The sequence below is a fragment of the Monodon monoceros genome, unplaced genomic scaffold, assembly GCF_005190385.1.
Source record: "Monodon monoceros isolate NGI ecotype Baffin Bay Population unplaced genomic scaffold, NGI_Narwhal_1 Super_Scaffold_1, whole genome shotgun sequence".
NCBI classification, from domain to species: domain Eukaryota; kingdom Metazoa; phylum Chordata; class Mammalia; order Artiodactyla; family Monodontidae; genus Monodon; species Monodon monoceros.
The window spans coordinates 62,592,546-62,608,415 of record NW_021703765.1 but is presented as its reverse complement, the minus strand read 5'-3'; the positions used below and the strand labels follow the sequence as shown (position 1 = coordinate 62,608,415).

Here is a 15,870-nt window from a genome sequence, read left to right as displayed (position 1 = left end):
ACACACACACACACACACACACACACACACACACACACACACACACATAGAACTAGCAGCGCAGATGCAGCGCCGAGGTAAGGGACGCAGGCAGGGGTGCAGGGCCTGGGGCTGTGTGCCTGCCAGGACACCACCATCACCCTGGAGGGCGTTCCAGGGCCAGGCAGGCTGGGGGCGTGTCGTGGACTCAGGTCTGCACGCCTGGGCCATGGCTCTGAGGTTCTCAGGCTCCCTGGGGAGGGGGGACCCTGCTCACCTAGAGCAGCTACCCCTCCCTCTGTGTGTGTCCTGCACTCGCACAGCAGCATTCCTGGGACTGTGGGTCACGCCCAAACCACCAGTCTCCTCCACCTGCAGACAGCAACAGGGCACCTCTGTGTCACCTGGTGACTTGGTGCAGCTCACCTGGCCACGTCTTCGAGGGAGGGGCCGTGTCTACTCTGCTCCCAGGCAGCATCTAGTTCTGGAGCAGGTGACCCAACTTGGACACAGCCCCACCTGGGGCTCTTCCCGCTGCTCCCTCAGCCCAAGACTCAGCCTCCCATGGTGCCCATTTGTGATTCTCACAGAGGGACATGGACCCAGTGGGATCAGGGGTACAGAGTCCCCAGAACAAATGCAGGTCCTCCTGCCCTCCCCTCTGAGGGCCAGTGAGGGGGACAGACATCCCAGAGTGTGTCACAGGTGACCTGTCCGCATCACGAGTGGGGAATGCAGGGAAAGAGGGGCCCGTGTGTGCGAAGATGCTCCTGTGATCGCGCCTGAGAGCACCGCGCCGTACTCCTCACAGGCTCAAACTCTCCAAGGTGGTTGTGGTCGGCGACCTCTACGTGGGCAAGACCAGCCTCATCCACAGGTGCGCCACCGGCCCGGGAGGCTCCATCACATGTCGTAGTGGAGACCATGTGGCTGCTGGGAGGGGGTGCAAGAAATCTGGGAGATGGTGGGTCCGCGGGGAGTGCGGCGTCCTAGGAGCCTGGCGTTGGTCACACCATCCCCGGGGCCACAGGCTCCCCTCCCTTCCCTCCCTGCCGGCAGATGTGGTACTTTTCACTGCCTTGACCCACTTGTTGGTCTGCTGCCACAGCCTCTCTCCACACGGAGTTCCCACTGGCAGCTCCATCGCCCGTGGCCTGTCTCTGCGGCCCGTCTCCATGGCCGTCACCGCCTGGTCTTCCCTGAGGGCGGGCTCTGATGGCTTCCTCGGCCCCCACAGGTTCTGCAGGAATGTTTTCGACCGCGACTACAAGGCCACCATCGGGGTGGACTTTGAGATGGAGCGCTTTGAGGTCGCCGGGATCCCCTTCAGCCTCCAGATGTAAGTCACCGCGCCTCGCTTGTTTCCCATCATATGGTTGTGGAGGGCTTCGCGGAGACGCCGGGGGAGACCCCGGGGAAGGCCTCGGCTAGCGGGCAGGAAGCCCCGGGCGGTTTTGTGAAGCTGGGCTCTCTGCTGCCCCAGTCCCTGCAGCCTGATGTGCCCGCCCCCGCCCCCAGCCTCCCTTGGTGCTCCCTGTGGGCCCTCTGTGATCCCATTTGCCAGGCCAGCAGCGCGGCCTCCGGCAAGTCACTTCAGCCCTCCAGCCTCTGTTCCCACTTGGAAAACGGGGCCAAAACCGTTCCCTGCGTTCTGGGCTCTAGCAGAGGCCACACGGTCCACAGGCCTTACTGGGGCCTGATGCTGCCCCTTCTCTCTCCCTCTGTCTGTGTGTCTGTCTCCTCCCTGCCAGATCTCACGCCTTGGCCTCTCAGGGACACACACACACACACACACACCCCTGGCTTCGACCCCTCTCCTCTAGTTTCCCTCAGAATAGCCTAGGGTCTCCCCCCAGCCTCATGCTTTCCCACCAGAGCCCCTCTCCTCCGGCACCTGCTGGTCTCCAGCCTGGCCCTCTCCTGCGTGGTCGACCCTGCTGGCATTCCCTGGGCCTCTGTCTGGTCCCCTCCTCCTGCGCTCTCCCTGGTGCTCACCCCTGCTCCCTGGATTCACTCCTCGGGCCTCCATGCCCCGGGCTGGGCCTGGGATCGCGGTGATCACGGTGGAGCTCACCCCCTTGTGGACTTCAGCTCCTAATGTGTCGAGACAGTGCCCGCTCCTCTGAGACCAGTCCCAGTGCAGTCCTGGAGCAGATGGTACCACCAGACCTCGCCCAAGGGGGTGTACATGGTCAGACCAGAGCAGAAGAGGCTGTGAAGACACAGGCCTGCAGGACCGAGGGGATGAGGAGGCAGGAGAGTGAAGCAGCACGAGCTGCTGGGGGCAGCCTAGCTGGCGCTGCGGGGGGCAGCCTAGCTGGCGCTGCGGAGGGCAGCTGTGTCTAATTAGAGGGCCCTGGAGGAAGCAGGGGGCTCTCCGGGCTCCGCCTCTCCTTGTCCTACACGGAGGCCATTGCCAGCCAATCAACTGGCCCCACTGCCAGGCCACCCTCCCAGCTCCCACCCAGAGTATTCTTCAGAAGTGGAAATGTGAATGAATTAATGAAAGAGCCAAACAGTTCTGCATCATGCTGGATCGCTTGGAAAAATTTCAGATTATTGGTGTCTTGTTCATGGCTTGTCTACTCGTTAGTTTACTGAGAAAACTTAAATTTTGATGTGTTGATTTTTAAAAAGGGTGGATTTTCAGACTCAGCCCTGCATTTTGACCTACAGCCTTGTTCTAAACCAGGGCAAGTAGATCTCAGCAGGTAACTTCCTCTATCTTTACTGTGCCCATGGCAGACATCATTAATCAATTGTTGCATTTTTTTCCTATGGAGCCAGGGCTCAGCTCCTCCAGAGAGCCAGAGCTAACTGATCAGAGAAGCAAACCATGTCCTTATCAGACAATGCACCCCACCCAGAGAGCTGAGCGTCCCCTCCACTGCCATGGGGAAGGTGGAGCCACACCCCAGTCACACATGAGCAAGTGGCAGAGCCCCAGTCCCATTCCCGGGGTCGCCTCTACAGGTGGACTTTCACATCTTGAGAGCAGCCACATCAGGGAGCACATTCTGCTTTTTATGGTGCAGTTGGAAGGGACTGAGCTACAGCTCCATTCATCTGGGCAGTGGAAATGCTAAGGCCGCGCCCCTCCCCGATGAGCACAGTGCATCCAGAGAGGGGGTTCCCCATGGACGCCCAAGGAAGGAATCTTAAGGAGCTGGGGGTGGGGCTGGCTGGCTGGCAGCAGCCACTTTGTGGCACCCATGCAGCTGGTGCGGGCACGTGGGTCTCCGGCCCAGGGCCCCACAAGCCTGCTGGCTGTGGACACTGTGATCAATGGCTTAACCTGCCACCTCTCCGTTTCCCCCTTTCTCTCTCTCTCCCTCTCTCTCCTCCTCCCTCTCGGTCACGGCGCAGCTGGGACACAGCAGGACAGGAGAAGTTCAAGTGCATCGCGTCTGCCTACTACCGGGGTGCCCAGGGTGAGTAGCCGGGTGACGGCAACAGTGGGGCCTCAACCATGTGCAGCAGGGGCTCCCCGTGAATTCCCTGCTGGGCGCACAGCAAGATGCCCAGGTATTCCGTGCAGGCACCAAATCTGTCCTCTGAGAGCCACTGAGGAAACACGGGGCCGGTCCTCGTCTTCCAGCGGGGCCCAGGCCAGCCTCGGCAGCCATGCGCTTTAGGGACCCATGGTGGTGGGTGCTACCTGAAAGTCTCAGCCCCAGTTTCAGCTCAGAAGGGTGCTCAGAGTGGGGAGTACTTGTGCAGAGACCCCAGAAAGAAGAGCAGAGTCAACTCAGGAGCAGGGGGGCGGGGCTTGGCTGGAGGGGAGGAGTGGAGGTGGGCCCCCAGGTGCGGGCCAGCGGGGCTCCTCGCCCACCACATCCTTGTTGAGGGCGCCCCAGCCCTGGGCAGGCCTCCCGGTCAGCAGGCAGTAGCAGCGTAAGCCCCCTCCTCTGACCAGGAGGAAGAGAGAAAGGGTTTCGGTGAGAGGTAAGAGCAAGCGGTCCGAGGCATCCAAACCGGACTCAGATGATGGGGTACGGTTAGGTCCACTCAGTACTGGTGTTAAAAGTCACATTTTCACTAAGGTTTGAAAAAAGCAAAAACAGGAAACCACGAGCACCTCGGCTGTGGATTGGAATAACAGCTCTGCCACATCTGCTGTGGCCTCTCTTCTCAGGGGGATGACACCCCCTGGGAATAAGGCGTGAGGCGCCTGGCACAGCCCTGCAGACAGCAGCCCGGCCATGGTCACCACCACCATTAGCTTCCTCCTTCACTTCTCAGCCCCTCTGCCAGGGCGGGGCACATGGGTGGGCCTCCTGCAGCCTTCAGCCGAGGTGCAGAGGGAGGCCCACGTCCAGCCCTGATCACACCCCTGGGGCCAGAAGAGAGCAGGCCAGGAATGCTCTCCACATGGGGCCACCCAGGGCACAGGGGACCAGACAGGGCAGTGATGAGAGGAGCTGGGGGGGAGGGGGCTGCATCTCCCAATTTCCTGCCCACGCTGCTCCTCAGAAATTGTTCCTCTGAAGCTGGTTGTTGCTAATCGCCCGCACGACCATAGCTGCCAGTGGGGGAAAGTCTGCCCCACGTCAGGCCCTAGGCCAAGAGCTTTAAAACAGCTGCTCCAACTTAGTCTTCAGAGCTACCCTGAGAGCTAGAGGTAGCTGTGGTCCTCACCATGTCACAGATGAAGGCTGAGGCTCTCAGCATCAAGGCCTCACCTGCACTCCCTCAGCCGTGAGAGACAGAGGGGAGATTTGAATGCAGGGGCTCACCTTGCCTCCCTGGAGCCCCCTGTGGCTGGGCCACTGGGTATGGATCAGAGTGGGGGGCTGGGTCTCCAGGGCAGCCATGGGTGTCTCCCTCCCAGCGTCCGTCGCCCCCATCAGTTCCGCGGGAGTCCCCTTGTCACGCCGTGTTTGCCTCCCCCGTCACTGACCAGCTCCTGGCTCCCCCCTCCACCCCATGCAGTGATCATCACGGCCTTTGACCTCACTGACATGCAGACCCTGGAGCACACCAGGCAAGTCTGGGGCTCTGCAGCCTCCGTGGGACCCTTGGGCCCAGAAAGCTGCCTGGAGGGCTCCCTAAACCTGGGCCATGAGCTGGGCCCCTGACAGTGGGTACAGGTGACCAAGCTTGCTGGTCAGCACCCGCCACCCACGGGCCGATGACTGTTGGCTACCTTTTTATCCTTCAAGATCTGCAGCTACAGCAGAAGGCAGGGCCAGCTGGGCCTGTGGCCAGCGCAGAATGGCGCACGCTGGCTTCAGTGCTCTGCTGTTGTCATCTTGAAAGCCTGACTAATTTGTGGCGAGGGGCCTGGCATATTCACCTCACCTGGGCCCTGTCTCTGGGGACACAACTGGGCACTTGCTGTCTCAGGCAGAGATCTGGGCAAGAGCCGGGGGTTGGGAATTCCCTGGTAGCATAATGGTTAGGACTCCATGCTTTCACTGCCATAGTGCAGGTTCGATCCCTGGTCAGGGAACTAAGATCCCAAAAGCCGCACAGCACGGCCAAAAAAAAACCAAAAACTTTTTTTAATTAAAAAAAAAAAGAGCCAGGGTTCATCAGCTGACAGACCAGAGCCCCTTCACCTTGCTTTTGTTTGGGGTGCTCACAGCCGCATCTCCAGCCCTGTGAGGGAGGCCAGGCTGGTCACTCCAGCTGGTGACAGTGCAGGTCTCACCCAGGGCGAGGGTAGAGCCGTGGCCGGGATGGGGCCTTCAGCTCCCCTACAGCGCCCCTGCGTCCCCGCCCACCCGAGGCCCCCGAGGCCAGCTCGGGTCAAGCTACCCTCCCTGCAACCTTTGGCCCTGGGAGGACCCGGGCTGCACCCCATCCCAGCTTCCTCAGCCCCTGGGGGGGGTGGGTGCCGTCTCTGCCTGTCCCCCATGTTCCAGGCAGTGGCTGGAGGACGCGCTGAGGGAGAATGAACCAGGCGCCTGCTTCCTGTTCCTTGTGGGGACCAAGAAGGACCTTCTGGTGAGAGGAGCGGGTCAGGGCCAGGGGCGGCCTCGGGAAACACGGCCCCTTCAGCCTGGGCTTGCGGAGCAGAGGGTGACTCGTATGTGCCTACGTGGGAACTTGCAGGCGGGGGTCTGAAAGCAGGGCCACTCGGTTCCCGGTGCTCGGGGCTCGTCCCATCATGGAGGGACGCTGGCGCTCAGACTCGCCTGGGACCGCCGGGCTCACCTGTGGGCAGGTGCCAAGGCCCGGGGAGCTGGGTCAGCAGGGCCGCTTCTCCCAGTCAGGGGCCGCGTGCGAGCAGGCGGAGGCAGAGGCCGTGCGCCTAGCCAACGAGATGCAGGCCGAGTACTGGTCCGTGTCGGCCAAGACCGGTGAGTGGGTGCAGGGCTGCCGCCGTGGTGATCGGGGGTGGGGGCCCTGCCCTGGATGGGAGGAGTGGCACACCTGTGTTCTCTAGTGAGACCCCCGCGGCCGCTGTGGGGCACATCCATCCCGTCCCTGTGAGGTCACGACCAGAGTCTCAGGGAGACAGTGGTGGGGCTGGGGTTGGAACGCAGCCTCACCTGTAACCACACCATCCTCCTGCCCCTGACCTGGTACAGGTGGGAGGGGCCAGTGACCGGCTGTCCCTCCCTTCCCCAGGTGTCATCATAGAAGGCACTCAAACCTCCCTCACGGCCCTGCAGCCCTCCCCCACACCCCACCCAGCCTCACTGGGTCGCCGGCCCCTGAGCTGCCCTCGCCCACGGGCACTGCTTACCCCGGCCCCCAACGCCTCTGAGCCTCACCATCCTCATCTGGGAAGTGGGGTGTTGCTGTCAATCTCGTTTTATTTTTAATGGAAAAATGTGTTTTAAATGATAAAAGCCATATGATTCACTGAGGAAAAATGAGAAAATGCAGAGAAGCAAGGAACAGATTTTGAAAACAGGTTGTTGGGGGGATGAAATGAAATAACTCCCTGGGGTACAGGAGGCCCCGAGGCTGTGGGGACTCGGGAATGACACCTGGGAGCCCTTACCCCGGGCGAGGGGCCACCGTGGACACCTGCCCGGGGGTTGGGTGAGGCAGCAGGAGTGCGAGTGGAAGTACCGCCTCCAGCCCAACACAAAAAGTGGCAGCCCGCATGTCCAGTTCCCTCTTCTCCTTCCTGACGGTGTCCCTGAGGCTGTGAGAACCCACCCTCTTATTGGAGTAACAGCATGTTTCCTGAGAGCTCCCTATGGGCCAAGAAGGACTGCCCTGTGTGGTGGTATAGGTTGTTAACTGCACAAGGGCAGCATGTGTGTCGGGGGCTGGGCCCGGCCCTGTGCCCAGATGGGTGGTCTTGTCCTCCTGGCGGAGGACATGGGGGCCAGTGGCTCTAATCCTCATGGCTGCCCACTGGAGAGGTGCTCAAATGTTACAGGAAAGCAGGCCCACACTGCTCGGTGCCTGGCCCACGGGTGCTCAGTAGCAATTGATTGGAAGAGTAGATGCCGGGAAACCAAGGCTCAGAGATTTTCAGGAGCGGCCAGGGCAGGTGGCCAGGGTGGGGAGCCCATCCCCTGCACAGCGTGGGGGGCTGTCCTGGCTCTCGCACCGCTGGCTCCCCCACCCCCCCAGTGCATCCACGGGCAGGGGCAGAGGTGGCCGGGGTCATGGCTGTACGTGCCCACAGGGGAGAACGTGAAGGCGTTTTTCAGCCGTGTGGCCGCCCTGGCCTTCGAGCGCTCGGTGCTGCAGGACCTGGAGCGGAGGAGCAGTGCCCGGCCGCAGGTCGGCGACGGGGACGTCATCCGTACGTGCAGGTGATGGGCCGGGCTGGGGAGAGGCTTGCGGCCTGAAATCCGCGTCCACCACCCTCCGGCCCAAGACGCAGCCATTCCCCTGGCTCGTCGCCCTCTGCTCTTGGCTTCTGGCTGCCCCTTCCCCCATGCCTCTGACCTCCAGCCTGCAGCCTCCCTGCCCACCTGCCAGCTCAGACGCCCACCCCCATCAGCTGCAGGTGCCTGGTTGATGCCAGGTGACTTCTCCCCTCATTACAGGGATGGAGGGGCATCCACCCGAGACCCAGGACAGCAAGAGGCCCTCCAGCCCAGGTTGCTGTTAGCTGAGCCTGTGTCAGAGGCCTCCACTGCCTGCATGCGTGTGGGCGGTGCCTCCCGTGACCTGGAGGGTGACATGGAACACCCACCGTGCTGAGCCCCAGGGCTCCGCCTCTTCTCTTTAGTGGGTCGGAAGCCAGGGAAGGCCCCCAGTGGCTGCCCAGGGTCCCACGCTGCCCAGCTGGTGGGGGCACTGAGGCTGTCATCTGGAAGGCCAGTTGTACTTACAGAGTCACTCGACAGCCCCCCGGCCCCGGGAGGCTCAGGACCACAGGCACGGACACGTGCCCCCAGGCCCACGGCGCTCGCCCTGGGCACAGTCAGCATCCCCTCGGGCCTCTTCCCCACTTTCCTGGGTCGGCCTCGGAATCATCCTCATCTCGGTGGTCCAGACGAGCGGCACTTGCTGAAGTCAAGGCTCCCTGTCTGCTGCAACCCGGATCGGGCAAGAGCACCCAGGTCTCCCCTCCTCAGCTCCCGCCCAGAGCGCCCAACCCTCTCCATGCCCTCATGTTGCTCCTCCTCAGGGGCTACTGAGCCCCCGCCCACCCCACTCTCCCCAGCCCTGGGTGTGTGCCGCCCAATCCTGCCCTCCATGGCCATAGGCAGGTGGCACGTCTGGCTCCCACCTGTTTCTCGTAGATGGTGAGCATTTCTCGGGCAGCCAGGTGGTTAGCCGCCGGGAGACTCAGCAGCTTCTGTTCATTCCCCCTTCACCACATTTTTAGCTCTCCTTTTTTATAGATAGGAGATACTTCTTTATATAAATCACTCCTAAAGGAATGGCATGTGTGCTTATTGTGAAGCGAGACAGCACAGAGCTCTGCATGCAGAGTGACAGTCCCTGCGGTCCCGGACGTAAGCCTTATCTGCAGTGGGTAGGACTCCTGTCCCTACACAGCGCGGCCACGACCTGGGCGCCTTGTTTGCCGTTAAACCAGAGTGACTTCTCCCCACGCCCACAGGGCAGGCCACATTCCGAGGAGCTGCCAGAGCGAGAGCCTGCGTGTCCCTTCATGCAGATGGGCCAGAGTCCATCCACCCTGCCCGGCCGTGGGACAGCTGGCTTGTGTCCAGCTTTTAGCTTTTTCTTAACTGAAGTGACCATCCTCATAGTTATAGCTTTGCACACTCAGGTTTCCCCACAGAGGCCTTGCTGGGCCTTCAGTGGGCTGGCCCACCAGACTGAGTTTTGAGGGGCAGGCTATCTCAGGGTGCACCACGACTGGGTTTGGGGCACACCACAGACAGCGTCAGGATGGCAGACCCTGGTCAGGTGGGCTGGCACCCTCCCGGCTCCGTCCCCCACCCCTCTAGGCCCCAGGACTGGGGGGCGGTAATGCACCCTGCTGTCACTAGCCCCCGAGCCAGGACCACTGTCTCATGTGCGCCCACCCCTCCAAATGGCCCTTTGTGAAACTCTCCTCCTGTTGCCCCATGTGTGCCCAACTGTTCAAAGTTTCTTCTGAAGTGGCAGAACCACTTTGCTGTGGTTCCACTGATACCATGAGTCCACAAAGACATCCTCTACAAGCACTTAAATTTCTGGGGTGGAGACCCAGGGCCGCATGCGAGAGCTTCAGAGCCATCCCGGGGCCCTTCCCCTCCTTCGCTTTTCTCACCCTGGCACTCGAGGCCCCTCAGTGGCTGCCCCAGCCCACCCTGGAGGCCCCTGTTCTCCAGCCTTCACCCGTGGTCACTAGTCTTTGCAGGTGCCAGGCTTCTTCTGTGCCCGGTGGCTCGGGCGCTCCTTCTCTGGGAGGACTTCCTGGAGCCCCCACAGCTCCCACAGCACTTGTTACTTCTGGGTGTGGCGTCCATGTTTGGGCTTCTCCCCCATCTCCCCCCCCACCGCCTTGTGGGACCCTAAGAGCCAGGGCAGCGACCCTGTGACCTCATCTCCCCAGCATCTCCTAGACAAAAGGCTCCCGGCAGGTGCTCACCTAGATGTAGCAGGGAGACAGGAATCCCACTGAGTCTCCGGCAGACACATTCCCTCTCACCAAGATGCCTCTTCTTGAACCTCCTGGGGACGGTCCTGTGCTTGGCCCTCCTCAGTGGCCGGAGGCGGATGTGCCCACTGCTCACTCAGAGGCTCCTGAAGTCAGGCAGCAGCCACTGAGGGCTGTAGGGGCTCAAGCGTAAGGTCTGTTCCTGGGAGGAGCTTGATGAGAGGCAGACACAGAAGATTCCAGGGAAAGCCGTGCAGGCCTGGGGAGGGAGTCGCATGCAGGCACCACCACTGCCTCCAGCCCATTGGAGGTGGGAATTCTGGCCCAAAGCAGGAGCCACCCAGGAATGGGGCCATCCAGCCTCTTGGGGGAGTAACCAGAACCCCCATTTACTGAGCACTCAGTGGAGGGGGAAGAAGTCCCTTTCATCCCAGCGACCCTGGGGGCTGGGTATCAGGACCTCCTGTCCCCACCTAACTGGAGAGGAGCCTGAGCACAGAGCCCAGGTGACAGGATGCAGCTGAGCACTTCTCCTCCGCATTCCTTGTCCCTCCTCTCTCTCCGCCTCCCACGCCAGCTTGCAGTCTGATCCCAGCGGGAATCCCACTCCAGGTCCCACACCTGCTCCTGCTCAGGGTCCACAGCAGAGCTAATGAGCTAATCAGGCGGCCCCATCACACCCTGCTTCCTGAGCCCCATGATTTTAGTCGGTCCTTCCCCAGCCCCACAGCCACGGGACCAGTCTCCGCAGTGACCCAGAGCATGGTGGGGGTCTCAGCCTCCTGGCAAGCAGAAGCCTCCCCCTTCCCCGACCCTGCTGTGGCCTCTGGAGGGAACGGGGGGCCTCGGATCCACCCAATGCCCACTTCGGCCTGATGATGGGATGGGAGCCACTCCCAGAGGGACTGCGCTCTCCTGAGGGACCCGGGCAGCCTAAGCTGGACACCTGAGGTCGCCTGAGATGTAGGTAATGGAGCATGGTGATGGGCAGGGGACCTGCTCCACTCACACCCTCACACAGATAAGAACCTGGGAGAGGCCAGGGTGACAGGCGTTCCCGGCCTGGGGACTATAGAGGGGACTCGGGGACCCAGGAGGCCCAGGGTGGGGATGAGAGGTGGGGTGTGGGGTGGGGGAGCTTTCAGAAGCAGCAACAGCTCAGAGAGGGCCCTCATCTTCTGAGCCCTCGGGGCTCCCGGAGACAGGGGCAGGGGGCCCTGGGCGCACGTCACCCAAGGAGGCCCTGAGATGAGACACCCTCCCAGCAGCCCTCGGGCTCCTCTGCCATCTGCTGTGGCCTCCCCTGTCACCTCCCATATGTCGGGCAGACAGGGAGCATGGCTGTCCCACAGCCTCCTTCCAGGCTCCACCCCCTCATCCAGATGCCTCCCAGAACTCAGGGCCACCAGCCACCTGTCTGAGCCTGTGCCCCAGGAGGGAGCAGGGTAGTGCGGCCTGTCCCCAGGCTGCTGTTTGCAGACCCTTCCTTCTGCTCCCTGATCCCCAACAGGTGGATGGCACCCCTGGCCTGAGGGTGCTCTGGGCCTCTGGCCACTGGAAGCCACAGCCTGCACCATGTCACTGGCCGTGGCTTCAGGAACCAGCTCATCTTGTCCCAGCCCCTTCTTCTCTGTGAAGCTGGAAATGGCAGCCTGGGCACTCGGCCGGGATGCCCCCCGCTGCAGGGCTTCATCCAGAATTGATTCTGCAGAGGTGGTGGAGTTACAGACAAGGGGGCCTGGGAGGAAAGGCCCACAGCTCACTTGTTCAGAGCCCTTGGCCAGGGAAGTCCCTCAGAGACCCCGGCTACCCACTCTGGGCCGGGGCTGGTAACCTGGAAGAGGTACCCCACCAGGCACCATCCAGCACAGAACAACAAGCAGGGCCAGAGAACAGCTGTATCGATCGCCCCCATTTTCTGATCTTGCCCGAAGCTCCCTGGGGCTGATGGATGGCAGATGACAGATGGGGGTCATGTGGCCACATCCCGTTTGGAGGGAGCCCTCCTCTAGCCTCTGCCCACAAAGCAGGTGGGGAGGAGGGTACAGACAAGGCAGGGAAGGAGCAAAATATGGTCCCCACTTATTGTTGTGTGAGACCATTAGCAGTCACTCCCCATTCCTCCCATCCCCGATCCCCAGGTGACCACCAACCTACTCTCTGTTTCTATAGATTTGTCTATTCTGGACATTTCATGTAAATGGAGTCATACAATATGTGGCCCTTTATGACTGTTTTCTTTCACTTGGCATAAATTTTTTCAAGTTTCATCAGTGTTTAGCATGTATTGGTACTGCATTTTCTTTCATGGTCATATAATATTCCACTGTGATATTCCTATGACAGACGGTGGGGTTGTTTCCATCCCCAGGGTTCTGAGGCATCGGAAGTTCTGCGTTCTGTCCAGCAGAGGGGGCCGTTGAGTCCCAGCCTCTCCTTCCAGCAAAGGGACCGGATGGCCTCGGGGAGGAGTTGCCGGAACATTGGTCTGGGTTCAAGGACCACTAGGGCTGCTGCTGAGGTGGGGGGGTGGGGGGGGGGGGGGGGGCGAGAGAGAGAGAGAGAGAGAGAGAGAGAGGTTGATTATGAAATGAATTATAGAGCCACAAAACCATATCTCAGAATGAAGGAAGGTGAGGAGGGGATATCACCAACAATCCCACTTTCCTGTTCCATTTTAGTTTTTAGATGAAAAAAAAAACCCATCTATTGGGAGTGGTGGTGATTGTAGTGATGGTTTTCACGGGTGCGAAACCCCTGATGTGACCTCCTGCATCCCACACTAGCCTCACCCCATAACCCAGCTCTTCCTCAGACACACCCAGAAGTCTGAACTCTCCCCATCTTTGCCTGTCTGTCTCCATCTTTAGGACCAGCTCACTGGCCAGCCTTCCCCTGACCTCTGCCTCCTCCTGAATGCCCGCCCTCAAGGCCGACACACCTCTGCTGTGGCCTGGCTTTGCCCGCCTCACCCTTTCCTCCCTGGGCTCTGCGCTCCCACCCGGGTCAGCACTGGCTGAGCACTTACTATGTCGTAAGCACTGGGGGTTTACTGGGGAACAAGACAGACAGATCTCTGTTCTTGTAAGTTTAGATCTAGCTGGGGACAGACACCAAATGGGGGACTACAGAGTGTCATATATATGGACCCCACTTTCCTCCTCATTCTTCCCTTCCTCAGGAGGGAGAAATGATAAGAAAGCTCTTTGGGGAAGGACCAGAGACCCAGGGTGGGGGTGCTTTCAGGGAAGGCTCAGAGGATGGGAGGAGTGTCCTTGGGGCCAGAACAAGCTGTCCCATGGGAAGATAGCCACTGTCTTGCAGTGTCCTTGTACCCAACAAGCCACTTGCTCTACCAAGGGAACAGAGCTTGCAAACCCAAACCAAACAGCGTCAGAGTTCTGATATGAGCTTGCTTATGTTTACAATATTTAAGGTGGGGCTGAGTTGGGGCCTGCAAACCAGGGAAAGGGACACCTCACTGATGGATGAAGCCACCCCCCCACAAAGTATCCTTTTCTTTCCCAGGTGTTTAATGATAATGTCCCCGATGAGCCCACAATTCCCCCTGGAAACTCAGAGACCCTGTCAGCAAGGGGAAAAAAAATGTTTGTGCTTTTGGGATTCTCCTTGCTGACAGCCAGGGAATGGGGTTCTGGAGGCCTGGGTTCTAGTCCTGTCGGACCCACTCGCTGGGTGACGGGAGCAGGTCATCCAAGGAAGGCAACTGATACCGATGCTGAGCTGCTGTGTGCCATGCCCTGGGAGGTCAGGATTTATTATACCCGTTTTGAAGAAGAGGTCATCAGGATGTGAGCACTGCTGGGATTCCCGCCTCGCATTGCCGGCCACAAAGTCAGGGCATCAACCTCTGTTTCCTCACCTGCAAAACAGGCTTTACAAGGGCCCTGTTGGCCTTGCAGAGGAGTGGGAGGGGACATGGGGCCTGGGAGGGGTGACAGCAGGAGGGTGGAGAGCCTGCAGGGGGCGGCAGTGAGCTGTGCCTGGAAGTGTCTGCCAGTCCTGCTCCCCAGGGTCTTCCTGCCAGTCTCCCAGGGCACCAACATTAAAGGCAATCATGGAAGGAACAGCACATGCTTTATATTTGCCCCATCTGGTTGCCTTACACATGGTGCTCACAACATCTGACATAAGAGGACAAAACTTGGGCTCAGAGAGGGGAAAGGAATTGCCAAGGTCACAAAGCCCTGAGTGGGAGAGACCTGAATCCCAGCCAGGCCGGCCCTGGGCTCTGTTCCTCTAGATTAGATGTCAGGGTATCCGCTCTGGGTGGCACTGGAACTGCGGGGAAGGCAAGACAACCCCTCACATCCGTGCAGGGACAACAGCCGCGGGGGCGGGGGCGGGGGGTGGGGAGGTATTCTCGTTCTCATTTCAACGCCCAGGAAGCAGGCACAGAGGGGCAGAGGCGGTCAGGACTCAAGCCGGGTTCTCTGGTCGACAAATCCTGTTTCCGTATCCCCTCACCCAGCAGGCTGGTGGGGGTGTTTTCACTTGGCGCCCCTTGGACTCCCTCCAGGGTGCTGTGTGTCTAAGATCTCTGGGCTTCCCTGGGGGACGAGAACAGATTTTGTTTCGCTGCCCGCCTGGGCTATGCTGTCTTCCGCCCAGCCCTGCGTGTCCCAGTGGAGGCTGGCGACCCCTTCAGAGGCAGATTACAGAGATAAGTTCTGAGTCAGGCAAGCACCTGGCCCAGGACCGCAGGAAGGGAGACGTGGGTGTTGAGTGACCTGGGGAGAAATTCCTATTGATTATCTCTGTGACAGCCCCGTGTGGCAGATGTTGCTTCATCACCCACCCCAGGACTCCAGCGCAGCAGGACCGTTGGCACCGCTGGGTGACCTGCCCGCTAGGGGCGCGCTCAGCCGTGACGCCGGTGAGGGGCTGCCGGGCTGGGGGGCAATGCGGACCCAGGGGTTCCTGTCCCAGGAGTGCAGAACTCGCCGTCCGGGCCTCGGTTTTCCCAGGCGCGGGGACGCTGGCAGGGCCACGGCTGGGCGGGGGAGCGGCCCCTTTAAGAGGCCCTCACGCTCGGTCCGCCGCGCCGCGGCCACCGCCCCCCGGCCCTCCCCTTCCTGCGGCGCCGAGTGCGGGCCGGGCGCGAGTGCGGCGGGAGCGGGCTGGCCAAGCGCAGCGCGGGGAGTCGGCGGCGGCTGGGCGCGGGCGCGGGAGCCCGAGGAGAGCAGCGCGCCGGCGGCGGCCACGGGCTAGCGGGCCCAGCCTAGCTGAGTTAGCGCCCACCCCGCGCGCGCCGGGAGCCCCGCACACAATAGCGGCGCGCGCAGCCCCGCGCCCTTCCCGCGCGCGCCCGCCCCGCGCCCCGCCCCGCGCGCGGGGAGCCTGGCTGCAGCCTCACCTGCAGCCCGGGAGGGGGCGGGTATTGTTCGCCAGCTGCCGCCACCGCTGCCCCGCCGGGGGCATGGGGGCCGCCCGGCGCCCCTGGCCGGGCCTGGCGAGGCCGCCGCGCCGCCGCTGAGCCGGGCCCCGCGACAGCCAGGCGGCGCAGGTGAGGCCGGCCGCGCCATGGTGGACCCGGTGGGCTTCGCCGAGGCGTGGAAGGCGCAGTTCCCGGACTCGGAGCCGCCGCGCATGGAGCTGCGCTCGGTGGGCGATATCGAGCAGGAGCTGGAGCGCTGCAAGGCCTCCATCCGGCGCCTGGAGCAGGAGGTGAACCAGGAGCGCTTCCGCATGATCTACCTGCAGACACTGCTGGCCAAGGAGAAGAAGAGCTACGACCGACAGCGCTGGGGCTTCCGGCGCGCGGCGCAGCCCCCCGACGGCGCCGCCGAGCCCCGCGCGCCGCGCCCCCGTTCTTCTTCTCCTTGGCCAGCAGTGTCTGCGGGTAGATCATGCGGAAGCGCTCCTGGTTCACCTCCTGCTCCAGGCGGCGGCTCCGC

General features: G+C 61.6%; 2 protein-coding genes across 5 annotated transcripts in view; both read left to right on the top strand.

Moving 5' to 3' along the window:
* Window positions 1-8,774, top strand: part of RAB36 (RAB36, member RAS oncogene family) — a 13,606-nt gene extending 4,832 nt beyond the window's left edge. For 2 of the 4 annotated variants that reach the window (XM_029233420.1, XM_029233402.1), the window contains 8 exons: window positions 791-856; window positions 1,217-1,318; window positions 3,346-3,410; window positions 4,912-4,963; window positions 5,847-5,928; window positions 6,194-6,284; window positions 7,574-7,703; window positions 7,941-8,774. In XM_029233420.1, the coding sequence (XP_029089253.1) occupies window positions 791-856; window positions 1,217-1,318; window positions 3,346-3,410; window positions 4,912-4,963; window positions 5,847-5,928; window positions 6,194-6,284; window positions 7,574-7,703; window positions 7,941-8,097 (745 nt within the window). In that variant the 3' untranslated portion in view covers window positions 8,098-8,774. The remainder of the gene's footprint in view (window positions 1-790; window positions 857-1,216; window positions 1,319-3,345; window positions 3,411-4,911; window positions 4,964-5,846; window positions 5,929-6,193; window positions 6,285-7,573; window positions 7,704-7,940) is intronic. The other 2 variants (XR_003795220.1, XM_029233411.1) reach the window with 2 other exon arrangements.
* A 6,706-nt stretch (window positions 8,775-15,480) lies between these two features.
* The window catches only part of BCR (BCR activator of RhoGEF and GTPase), a 105,188-nt gene continuing 104,798 nt past the window's right edge, over window positions 15,481-15,870 (top strand). Inside the window, exon 1 of the mRNA XM_029222816.1 lies at window positions 15,481-15,771. Within this exon, the coding sequence (XP_029078649.1) occupies window positions 15,497-15,771 (275 nt within the window). The 5' untranslated portion in view covers window positions 15,481-15,496. The remainder of the gene's footprint in view (window positions 15,772-15,870) is intronic.